The sequence below is a fragment of the Epinephelus lanceolatus genome, chromosome 20 (genome assembly GCF_041903045.1).
Source record: "Epinephelus lanceolatus isolate andai-2023 chromosome 20, ASM4190304v1, whole genome shotgun sequence".
Taxonomy (NCBI): domain Eukaryota; kingdom Metazoa; phylum Chordata; class Actinopteri; order Perciformes; family Serranidae; genus Epinephelus; species Epinephelus lanceolatus.
In genome coordinates, this window is record NC_135753.1 from 29,148,483 (window position 1) to 29,161,574 (window position 13,092).

The following is a 13,092-nucleotide window of genomic DNA, read 5'->3' on the forward strand; positions in this document are numbered from 1 at the left end:
CTAAGTAATTGTTGACATGTCAGACCAGACCAAGAGTTTGATCATTCAAATTTGAGTTAGAGTTTTAGATTTCTAATTACACTGTTTGGTCCACATGGTGCCCAAAGGGGTACAAATTAACCATCAGTGACAGAACTGCTACCCGTGGCTGTGTAGGTGACGTACCACCCATCGTCATTTATTTTTTATCAAACTGCAACTGTGTTCTTTACACCTCAGAGTTGGGATCTTAAAAAACATGTTTTATTTTTCTCCTTTGCTTCTCTTTCCTTCTACCATCCCCCCCAATCCCTGCCCTGTCCCCTCTTGCATCTCTCCGCTCCCTGCCTGGCCTGCCCTGCCATAGCCCCATTGCTCTGCGGCCTCTCTTTTGTAACTCCTGCCGGCTACAGCTTTGTACCTCCTTCCTCTGCTCCCTTCTGGTCAGGTACAGGTATCGCTTCTCTCTGTCTGTTTCTCTAACACTGTTTCTCTCTCTCTCCTTTCATGTTCAAGGCTGCTTAGCATGCTGGCTGTAGCTCAGTGCATTCACATCATCGTCTGAATCTCTGCCTTTACATCTGCCGTCCAACTCCCCATCGCACCATTTCACCTCGTCCATAGTTGTGTGCACATACATGTCATCCTGTGGAGAATAGGTTTTAGTAATGCACGTATGTTATATATGTTTGTGTGTGTGTGTGTGTGCATGAAAGTGTTGAGAAAGGAGTTGTGTTTGAGGTGTTTTCAGAAGCATATGTGGCTGAGTTTGGTGTGTTTTTTCTTGTGTGTGTCTGTCTGTCAAAGTAAAGGTGGAGTTGTCCAAATACACAGAGCTCCTCTATATTAGATATTCTATCCCCACGGCCAGGTTGTAGAGGTCTGACATTCCATTTCCACCTGTCAGCTTAGCCCAGTCCGACCCACCAGTCAGTGTCTGGAGAAGGTAGAAAGGCAGCAGGGTGGGATGGAGCAGAGGTAACTAGCTAACGTTCTCCACAGCCGTCTCTCATACTGCTGTCTCCTCGACAGGATGTCTAGTCGCACACACACACGGCTGTCAGAGCCCTTGAGCTGGACTTACTCAGCTAAAGTGGTGCACTACATAACTATAAGGACTTGAAGGACCCCACTTCTCTGTACGATGAGGCACACACACAGACAGGCACACACACACGCATTAGCTGATTCATATTGTTCATCAGGTCAGCTGCAAAATTATGAGCGAACAAGAACATTATCTTTAACTCAACATCACATTTAGTTGTTTCTCATCACCATTTATTTGCTACCAGATAGATTTAGTTGCAACATCTGTTTGTAAATTCATTTCAAAATTGTGGATAAAGTCTTTTTTTATCATCAACACTGAGGAGTAAAAACTTTATTAACATCATTTCTTTCATTTGTCATTCTAAAAAAAGTAAGACTTATATTTAGTTCCCATATTGTAAAACAAATATGCATCTGCTACAGCAGTTAATATTAGAAATTACAGCCTTCGTGATTTTAACTAATTTAAACCGCAATTACTTTGTGAACACGGAAAAAACTTACATATTTAATGAAAAACTACAAGCACTTACCACTTCTAGTGAGCTGAGATGTTTGCAATTTAAAATACTTCCAGTTTATGTCATTATTAAACAGCATTTTATCTCATGTCAGGTAGGATGTGTCAGCCATATTCCATATCATCTGTTTTTCTCTTTACTCTTATATTTCATATCTTGGAAAGCTAACGTTAGCTTTGTCAGGTCAACTGGCTACTTAGCATTTACACCACCATATATAAAGATTGACGACGGTCTCCACTTCCTACTGTGCAAAAGTGAAGCCAGTGATGTCATTTGGAGCCACAGTCTGCACAGCAGTAATCAGAGGGATGGAGCTGTGGTATCGCGTTCCTGCCCGGACAGTTTACTGGGAGTCAGTAACACCTGTCAATCATGATGTCACCACTGCTTTTAATGGCATCAAATAACAAATTAAAAAACAAAAGTATCACAAAAACAAACATCTGATCTCACGACAGCATGACAAGAACTACCTCAGAAACCATTTTTGGGAGAAGTTCATTTGACATGTACTGTGGTATTTTAGCTCGTTTCACATCCCAGCTGCTAACATACTGCAGCCAGCCACCAGGGAGCCATCGAGATATTCTGGCTTCACTTTTGAGGAGCTGTCATGTTGTCTATATTTATATACAGTCTGTGGCAGTGGTTCCCAACTGGTGGGTTGCAGTCCAAAAGTTGGTCACAGGTCCATTCTGAACGGACCGTAAGTGACTCACGAACATGTCAAGTTTGTAAAAAAAAAACCCACACACTTTATTTTGACGGACTGAATTTTCATCACAGAGCTTTTATTTTGAAGTGCTGTTTCTTGCCGTAGAGTGAGTGACTAACGTACAGCATGTATGACGCTGAACATATTAAACTCTGTGGGCCTTGAACTAATGACTAAGAAGAAATATGGACCCTGTGGTCTATGGTATTAGCATTTAGCAACAACTAGCTAATCTCTACACAGGAACTGACTGTATACTAAATGTGCCAGAGGTAATGCACACTACATTTAGTGATGGGTAAATCTACTCAATAGTATTTGAGAATTTACAATATGCTAATGGAAGAAGACCAGTTTTAAAGTGTATCAGAGAGGCTCTCCAATAGTACTGCTACTAAGGAGAGAAGAAAGATGATGAGGTTTTTCTGGATGATTGACACATCACCTTGCTCCATCAGTGTGTGCATGTGCATTTACATGTGTGTGTTGACACTGAAACTGTTTTTGAATTTCTTTCAAATGCATCTTCTAGAAAAGTGAACGAACTAAATTTCAAATCTTTAATACCCGCCTTTCTTCCTCTCTCTTTCTAGTGTTTACTCCGAAAGTGATCGGTGTGGCGATAGCACGGTACGACTTCAGCTCCCGTGACACCCGGGAGCTCTCGCTGCAGGAGGGTGACGTGGTTAAGATCTACACGAAATCGGGAGCCAACGGCTGGTGGAGGGGCGAGGTCAATGGCAGGGTAAGTGGCAGCCTTAAGACGCCGGGAAAACACAACCCACTAGTCACTGAAATCAAATGAGGAAATCTTTTCTGAGGGCTGATATTGGCTGTCAGGTGAAGAAGTCCCACATTTTTGTGCTTGTTCATTAGTTTTCATTTGACATATGTAGCTTTGTAATTGAAAATTAGTCGAAGCAGAAAAGTTTTACGACGTGCATTAGCTGTGTTCACTCAAACTTTTGCTGTGTTCACTCAAACTTTTGTTTCTTCAGTTTGGCTGTTAAATCGTTATAAACCCTATTTTAGGTAGCTCTAAAAACACTCTCTTTGAAGAAGTACGATTTGGCAGATAGTCTCATCTACAGGTACCTGGAAGGGACTTCTCAGATTTAGTCTGTTTTATCTTTAGCCTGTCATGTACACCTATCCAGCATTTCATGCTCCCAATATCATCGTGTAGAGGAGTTCATTTGCTGCTCTTGTATGTCTTAAATGCATAAATCCTCCTATCCAATGCCAAGAGCGCTTTATAATCAGCCATGCAGCGTTGAGAAATGGCTGCTTCTAAATGCAGGGAGATATACACCGACTCCCACTCACACGCACTGCATTTTAGCTTGGCGGAGACTGAGTGACGAATTCAGCCTGTGTGTGTGTGTGCTGCACAGTGCGGTTGGTGAACAGCTGTGGTAAATGAGGAAGCCTTTCTCTTTTACTAAGCCTGATGTGTATGTTGATGCTGCTCTGGTGAAAACTAAACACCGTATGTAGAGTCTGTCGAGAGCTGTTAGACTCTCTGTAGAGCCTTCAGCCAGTGTAAACAATCGTTACTGCTGGCTGGAAAGCAGCTGCACGAATCTGTCGGCTGGAAAACACTTAGGATTGTTTCACTCTAACCTTTCGTAGGAGTTCAATGTGATGTCAGGCTTTATTGTATAGGTATAATGAAAAGTGGTCGAAACAAAATATATTGGCAGCTGTCCAGATACGTTGTGTTGGATTTTAAAGATACCTTCCTGTCATAAAAGAATGATGGGCAGCATACATGATATTTGTCATTAGTCAGGTCCAGTCAACCTCTGTCCTTAGACCCTTACAGCACTCCTGACAAGAAACCTTTAAAGGACAGAAACCTCAGGAAGAGCCACTCAGTAGGGATCCCTGTTCCTGAACGGACAGATGTTCAATAGATCATTATAGATCAAGTGAAACACAAAATTTAAAGCAAAAAGGAGGCACATCAGTCACACAGACAGGAGAATGAAACCACATTAAAAACAAGATTAAAAACCGGAATGATTTATATTATTAAATGACTTTCTGTGTCATATTTAAATCAGACTTAGAGGAGCTGTATGTGACATTCAGAGCATTAATATAGCAGCAAACAGCTATTTGCTGTGTAAAAATGTAGTGGAGTAGAAGAGTCCTGAGCAGAGAATGAAGTCATGCTACTTCTGTGTGTGTTGTCACATATGTGCCGCCACTCGGACACATCGGACAAGTCACACTGCAGCTCGTTAACAGACGACCACACAAAGTTAATACTACTTTTCCTGAAAGATCTGTACCTCTTCCACCTTTGCGTCAGCTTAAAATCATGCGTGGAGAGCCATGAATTAAACTTGATTTTGTCACCTGAAGAGCCGATCTCCAGAGCTATGACTCGACAGGCAACATCTCTTTGGCCATTGTCTTTATAATGAGGGGATTGTGGGGTGTTTAGCTAGAGGAGTCGAGCTGCTACAGGAGCTGGTATGTACAAGCAGAGAGCAAGTGGGGGGAAGTGACAAGGCTGGAAATAGGACAGTGGCGTAAAGTGCCACTGGGCAGCACGTCCAGTAGCGCTGAGGTGCACCTAGCTGCTGCTGGTACGGGGTTGTACATTGAAAATAACAGGGGTATATTTTTCGAGGTGCATGTTCGCTGCAGGTTTGTTTTGGACTCAACAAAGCTAATCAGACGCAGAGTAAGGCTAACTCTGAGTGAGTCAGAGTTAGGCGGGCCATTCGCTTGCTATCCTACAATTCGTAAATGTGTCCCCACCTAAAGTGCAACACACACCGCCGCCATACGCCGCGCATCAAAACGCCCCGCCTTGAATATATTCTATGAACAAACAAATCCTCACCGGTGCCGGCCGACACGCCGCACCGCTCTGCTTCAGCCCACTGCTCTATTTCCAGTGCGGCCGGCGCTGCAAGAAAAGCCTTTTATGTATGTCTCGGCCACCGTAGTATCAACGATTTTGATAAGAAACTCACCCGTGAAATCCAAGTTGTTGTTGCCTCAAAGTTTTTCCTCTTCTTCTTCCGTTACTAGCAGTTGGCAACCGTTGGCAACTAGTGTAGGTACAGCCACCTAGCGGGCTGGGGTGGGAAATACACTTCGACTGTGCCGCTGCACGCCGCTGCCAATGTGTGTTGGGGGGCGGCACTTGACGGCACCAGCGGCAGTGTGTGTTGCACTTAAGGCGGCAGAACAGCATCGTCATGGAAGCAAAGTGCCCAAACTCTGGTTCCCCCTTAGGTTAACACCATTAGCTCTGTCAGCATTGTTTGCATTGTTAGCACTGCAAGCTGCTAGCCACCGGTTCGGTCACCTCCATGTTGAGAGCCAAATGCAGACAATCCCGGCTCAGACTCTGAATCATAGATATGCTCTGAATGTCTCCTATAAAGCTCCTCTAAGGTGTTTTATTAAAGATTTTAGCCATGTAATGCCAACATTCCAGCTCAGGTATCATGCTTTGGGATATGTGAGATGCAAATAGGTTAGAAATTAAATAACTAATTATTGTTAATAAACATTTTGTTATGCATTCCTGAAAATGAACCTTTTATGCTCAAATTTAATGTCAAAAAAGAAGCTATTGCTGATGACCATTTCATTTATAAGTACACAGCTCTTTACTGCTGGTTCCTGAAAGGCATTCTGGTAAATGTAGGAAATCCCCTTCTTATGTAGAAAAAGAAAAGGGAGGGAAAGTGGACACCATGAATTACTGCTGTGTGATTACTTATTCTCATTTCTTCCTCCCTCAGGTCGGCTGGTTCCCATCCACATACGTAGAGGAGGGTGAGGAGTGAAAGGTCCAACATGGGAAGAAGAGTAAGACAAAGGAAGAGCGGCAGCAGCGGACTGAACAAACTGTGAACACAACAGTAACAAAGAGTTAGCTTCTGCACTGCTGCTTGCCCCAGCGTTACTTTCCAGAGCAAAGCAGGCGGCTTCACTCTCCTGCACGGAGCCCTGTCGCCTACGACCATCCCAGAGGCCTTTGGGAGAGAGAAGGGCTACAGTACGTTGCAGATGCAAAGATGCCCCATAATTTCTGGTTGACTCTGTGTGGTTAAGTGACTCCACCAACAAGCAGCTTGCCTGTCAGCGGGGCATAAGCCCTCGCCAGACGCCCCCTCCTCCCTCCCTAACAGCATCCGTCCATCCATAATTCACCCTGCGCTCCCTTCCTCTCTGCCCCAGCCAGCCCCCCAGCTCCCACCTGTTCCTGCTTGCCAAGTCGGCCGTCGCCAGACTGTCAAAAGTAGATACTCAAATGCTACTCCTCCATTCATGCGCTCATCCATCCAAGCATCCATCCTTTCTGCCACCCCGTGGGAATAGAGCCATTTGAGCCGGGAAAGACCAACACTTATTCTCTTCTTTTTCCTCTCTCATCCCCTTCTTTCACTCTGAAGGGATTTCAGTTAGTTTTGACCTTGCCCATGTGTTTCTTCCCTTAATGCAGGTGGTTATTGATGACTTGATGACCCAGATTCACACACACACTCCACACACACACACCACCCACCTCTCCTCCCTTTCAGATTATGATCGCCTCACACACACGCTCTTACAGGAGATGTAAGAGAGGGATGGCGTCGGATAGCATCGCTGCGCGGTGCCAGCAATTGATCGCTGTTGTTCCTATTTTCCTCCCAACTCCTACATTCTTTATCTCCGGCCCAGCCTCTCATGTTTTTAGTTGTCTTGGCCGTTAGCGATCCTCTGCTCTTATCGGTGGCAGCTCTGTCGACAGGAGCCCATTCGCGGAGGGTTTATCTTATTGGAAGCATTAGCGGCTTGTCGGGGAGCGAGCCACTCTACCTAGGAGCCACCCATCCCCTTAACATAAAAAAGAGATGATGAAACATGAACGCAGCCCAACTTTGTTCTTCTTTTTGTCTCTTTTTTTCCTCTAAAAAAAAATTCTGCATTGTCAGGCATGTCCTGTTTCATCATCAGATGATGGATATGATGCAGTTTGATTGATTGCATTCTTGCAAAATTCCGCAACCCCGTCTATGTGAGGTGATCTACCTGGATTTGTACCTTTGCAACATTTCAAATGCTTCCTTGGTGTTTGCGGAAACTGGGTCTATTTTTTCCCCCACTGAAAAATATCATTTCTGCAGGAACACTTGCAATTTAGGGGATTTATTTTGGCGAGAAAAACATCAAATTTTTAAAAAAGGTATTTCTGTATTAGCACTTCGATCCAAAAGAACTGGTATCAGCTCTCAGAAACCTTTTCTCCTCACTGCTTATATCTCCCCGCTAACTGTCCTCCCTCTCCACCCTCCCCCCGTATACATTATGCACGCTGTCTCCTTAATCCACAGTGAAACAGGATTTTCCCACATTTGAGGGAATAAATACCTTTATGGCAAAACATGCTGCACAACACACTTGTAGTGTTAACACGCGCAAGTGTGAAGTCACAGACAGAGAGACCTGAAAATCTCCAGCAGCTGGCTTTGTGCGGTGATGATTTTATCCACAGCCATGATGTTGAATCCGTGTTTGAAATATGTACATATTGATTTTTTTAATTTAAGTCATGGTTGGTGATTTCTCTTCACATTTGAGGCAGAAGGAAGTCAAACTCTTCAAACTGCTCCTTTAATTTCTTCTTTCTTTAAAGCTGTTTTTGGCTATACTTATTATATTTCCCCTCGCTGCTCAAATACTTTCACACACGCCTACACATTACATTTAAAAAAATCATACATCCTTTCCTGTTAAGGGAAACTAATAATGCAATGTACATTACAGAAAATCTGTCACTAAAACACACATCAGGGCAGCTGACAACTTAAGTGAAAACATGCATCAGACGTTAAATAAAGTCTGAACTTTCAGAGCTATTAGAGATGTGGAACCACACGATGACATCAAGGAAGCCGTCATGTGGCGAACCGGTGGACCCTGCCTCTGGTGACAGCCCTCAGGGCATGGCTTCCAATCACAGCTATCATCCTCATTGTGTACATGCCACCGGGTATTGTGTCAGAAATATATTTTGTGAATCTAAGTAAGAATTTATTGTAAAGATATGCTTTTGTATGCGCTTAATGGAGCCATTATGTTTGGAAGCCCTTAATTGCCCCCTGCCAGCCCTGTCACTCCACGCCATTGTAATGTGAATGACAAAGTACTGTTTTTGTTCTCAGTCATATTGTTTAATATCAGACTGAAGAAATGTGTCAAGAGAACGGGTTGTATTATTGCTTTTTTAAACTGTGATGTCTCCCTAGTTTTTATATTTAAAAAAATGAACAGTGTCGTTAAGTGACCACTAGATGGAAGCATCCTAAACACATCTCTTCCTCTCTGAGCACTCACCTTCAGCTTGCTTAAATTTGGAGATGACATCATCTGATTAGGAGGTGAACAATATGAAAGGATTGAGCATGAGCCTCAGACTTGTTGCAGTGAGCGAGGAGGAGAGGACACACGCTTGAAAGGAGTCACTCATGACTGAAAATGCAGGAAGGCTAAAACATGCAAATCTGTATAATGACTGTTGTTAGGTTCCTTCACAGTCCATGACTTCTACCAGATTTCTTGACTTTAAAATTTCCTGATATTCCAGGAGCTTCATGTCCAGTAGGAGCACATTTCTCCTCTCCTCCTGCCTCCCTAAAATGTCTGCAGTCTCTGAGCAGCCAAACATTACATTTATAACATCTTTAGGAAATCTGAGGTGAGGCAGCGGCACAAATGCGATCCAGCACAAGCGCCTCTCCCGTCTTGGGAAAACTGGCGAGGCAGAGTACGCTTCTCTAATCGCAGACTCCGGTAATCCACTCCCGCACTCCTCCTCCGCCCAGATGAACTCTGACAGCAGGGCCATTTACAACTGCAGGCCTTCCTCCACTCCGAGTGCGCTTCCCAGATTTTTTTTGTGTGCAGGAGGGACGGGAGGAAGGCTCAAGGGTATCTGTGATCTAATCATTACACCATCTCCTCACCCCAGCGACCCCGCTGCATCCATCTCTCTGTCGGCTCCTCTCTCTCCCGCTCTATCTCACCTTGTCACTTCCCTTCTCTCTCCCTCTTTCTCCACCTATCTTTCATCCAATCTCTGTCTTCTTGGTTTCTCTCTGTATTCTGTCCCTCACCTCGATGCTTTGTAGCTGTAACTGCTGCCGTACGTTAGAATAGAAGATTCAGTATTATCAGAAGAGAGAAAGAGGCGGCTGGAGTCTCTATAAACAACAAAATGGAGGACTAGTTTAATTTCACCACAGATTCATAGATGGAGAGAAACGATGCCAATTAGAGGATGAACTAGAGTTCGCTCTCGCCGCTGTTATCTCCTCGTATAGTACAGTGTGTGCACAGATTATGTCCATATGCAGAGGCACACACCGTGTACGTGTGGAGAAACATCTTGACAGGATTTAGGGCTGGCCAAGTCTTAGCCCAGCAGGGGTTTCAGGATACAATCTCCTTAACCAACACGAAAGGACAGTTCTGCAGCACCCTGAACAGAAACATAATACCAGCCATCACCCGTACATGAAGAAAATATGTCATATGATACTTCTTTCTCTCTGGGAGTGAAAATCCATCCCTAATCCATTGACAAACCCTCCACCGGTCTCTGTGTTATATTGCTATCAGCGCTCACTCCTGACTGAAGTTTGCATTCCCTGTGTTCTCGCTCCGTGTCCTGTTATCCCTATGAAGCCAAAGATGTATGCTGTACTTACTGTACACTCAGTGTTCTGTCTCATAACCACGGTACCCGACCGCTGTGGCCTAACTCTAAAACCGTGCAATCTCGACTGTGTAGCATTACCGTGTATTGTTGCTGTATCATACTGTAAAATATGTACATAGCACATAATAAAGATATACATTGCTTCTTCTAATGTATTGTTGTTTGAAATTGTGTTACAGCTGATTTTCAGCTCAGGTAATCTGTGTTAAACAAATCAAATGTCACAACTTTCTAAGAACAGTCACTGGAAAAACAATATGAAAACACAGAGGATTACACATGATGATTCTTTTAAAGTTATTGGGATTAAATAATGATCAGGGGTCACCCAGGAGCTCAGCAGGTAGACCTGGTGTCTATCTGGTGTGAATCTACGGATTCAACTTCAGGCCATGACCCTTTCCCAGTCAACATCTGTATGTGGGCCCTATATGGGATCGCCATGGGTTCCATAATGCCCCGTGCTAATTGCCCACATGGGTGGTTTTACCCAAGTGGGTCATACATGGGTTACGCTACGACTACCTGGGTACCAAGTGGGTATGGGTCCAAAATGGGCACCTTATCTTGGGCCTACTTGGGTAAACCCACCCATGTGGGCAGTTGGCACGGCGCCATTATGGAACCCATGGACAATCCCACAAAGGGCCCGTTTTTCAGCTCATTTACAAACCACATGGGGCCCACATACATGTTGACTGTGTTCCCCAATAAAATAATCTTGAAAATAATAATAATGATTAGAACATATTAACTTTTAAATGATCAAAATCAGAAATACTTTATTAATCCCAGAAGAAGAATAACAGTATGAAATAGAAGAATGTAAATATAAAGCAATAAAATAGAAATGAAAATGTGCATTGAAATAAAAAAGTAATGTGAATTATGCTACAGTGTTTTATTTCTAACCTTTATTTAACCAGGTTAGTCCCATTGAGATGGGGGATCTCTTTTTCAAGGAAGACCTGGCCAAGACAGCAGCGATACAGTCACATAGTTACAGTTGACAATAATTAGAAAAACATTTACAAACACAGAACAAACACTCATACAATCAGTTAAAACATTTACAGACCGAAAGCCGAGACTCCAAAGATTTCACTCTCTCTTTAAAATCAGTCAAGTGAATCAGTGTGTGAAAATGTAGTTCAGCTCTGAAGCTTGTTCCAAACTTCAGAGCTGAAAACCTAAAAACACTACTTCAGATATTAAAAATATCAAAAAATCGTCTATATATTGTCAGTGTGTTAAAACTTTAACTACAATATATACATCAGTAGAATAAAACAAGAATAGAATTAAAGCAAATATATGAAATATACAGTTGTGTGCATTGTATGATGAATAAATATACACATTCAAGAGGTGAAAAATATTTCACCGTTGAATAATTGCACAGGATATTGTGGCAGTTGAATTAATGCTCCAAATAGTTAATGATGAAGTATAAATGCAGTGGGTTAAAAAAAAGTCCAAATGCCAGTCTGCTGACTCAGAGCTGCCGACACTCTTCAATCAGAATCAGCTTCATCGGCCAAACAATTGTGTACACATACAAGAAATTTGACAACTGTCACACTCAGTGTACTTTAAATATATAGAATTGGTAGACAATAATTATGATGACATTGTCAGTAGTTTTAGGTTTAGACATTCAAACGCTGCATGGTGGAACGTACCCAAGTACAATTTTGAGGTACTCGATCACCACAACCCAGTTTTTAAGACACATAAAATACCGACTCTGAAGAATAATTTTGTATCTGATGTGGTTTTTCCACAAAAAAGTTGGTTGAATATTCTTCTTTTTTAACATCTGTTTATTGGTCTTTGCAAAACAGTGTAAATACAGTAAAGAAACAAACCACCAGCAAAAGAAAATTTCAAGTCCAAGTTCAAGTCCATGAGTTATCCCACAGGTTACAGTGTATCGACATGTGACACCACGGTACAGTTAACCTGCTAAACCACTGACTTTAATTCTTCAATCAAACTAATGACAGGTTGCCAGATTTTCCAGAGTCCCTCTCTGTTGACAGGGTGAATCTAATTCTCCAAATGTAAACCATGACCTAATTGTTTCAGCCACATATCAAATGTTGGGAGCTTCTCAGATTTTCAAAATTGAAGCAGCAATTTTCTGGTTAAAAAATCTTTAAGTGACATCTACATGTGGGCCTTCCCAAGTGAAGGAACATCAAGTAACACACACACACACACTTCTGAGAGGAGGTGGACTACGGAAACACAACAGTGTTAAAAATAGGGCATGTGCAACTGGCCAACGGTATGTAGGGTAAAATGAGCTCCACCTCCACCTGATATAACACAGAATGTTTCTCACACATTAAAGCATCTGTAATGTGTTTAGTAATATAACTCTGACTCTACTTCTCTATTACTTTTGATGCTGTGAGTACATTTTACTTATAAAGTCATATTTCTATTGTGTCATGTTGCTACTTTAACTTCAGCAAAGCATTTGAACACTTCCTCCTCCACTGCATGATTTTGATTTGCAAGATGTGCCCACATCATTTTATACATAAGGATATTTAAATGACAAATCAGTCTGTGAACAAATACCTAAAGCAACTGCAGGAGCACATTGTGCTGGCAGCTACATTTACTGATGAGTCAGAGCGCTGAATCACTTGGCGTTATAGTTTTGAGGTAGTTATTATTTTAACTTTCAAGTGACACATTCAGATGTATAAACTCTTTAATCTGCAGCCATGATGCAGCTTAACGGACATTTCCAAACTCATAAGATGAACTCATTACTGATTCCAAGGCTGCACATTGATGACGTCAGTATTAAAAATCACCAACAGCTGAGTAGCAACAGGAGCACAGTGCTTACGGCTGCCAACTGTTGTCAGTAACTCCAAAAGAGTGTTCCTCACTCTCTGGCCTTTATTTCGGTCAGTCTCATCCCCGTCAGCTCAGCATGCTCAGAAGTGACTTCCTGGCTAAAATTAGCCCGGTCCTTGAAGTATAGTAGTGCTCATTAAATGGCTGCCGTGGTGTTACTGCCATGTTTTGTAGCTGTTTCCTCTACAGGACTTAAATAACCTGCAGCC

The 13,092-nt window shown here is 42.7% G+C and overlaps 1 protein-coding gene across 2 annotated transcripts in view; it reads left to right on the plus strand.

Annotated features, from left to right (window-relative positions):
- vav3a (vav 3 guanine nucleotide exchange factor a) overlaps window positions 1–6,786 on the plus strand; it is a 129,821-nt gene extending 123,035 nt beyond the window's left edge. Inside the window, exons 26-28 of one of the 2 annotated variants that reach the window (XM_033638724.2) lie at window positions 347–427; window positions 2,865–3,016; window positions 6,042–6,786. In XM_033638724.2, coding sequence (XP_033494615.2) covers window positions 347–427; window positions 2,865–3,016; window positions 6,042–6,086 — 278 coding nt within the window. In that variant the 3' untranslated portion in view covers window positions 6,087–6,786. The remainder of the gene's footprint in view (window positions 1–346; window positions 428–2,864; window positions 3,017–6,041) is intronic. The other variant, XM_033638725.2, reaches the window with a different exon arrangement.
- The last annotated feature ends 6,306 nt before the right edge of the window (window positions 6,787–13,092 follow it).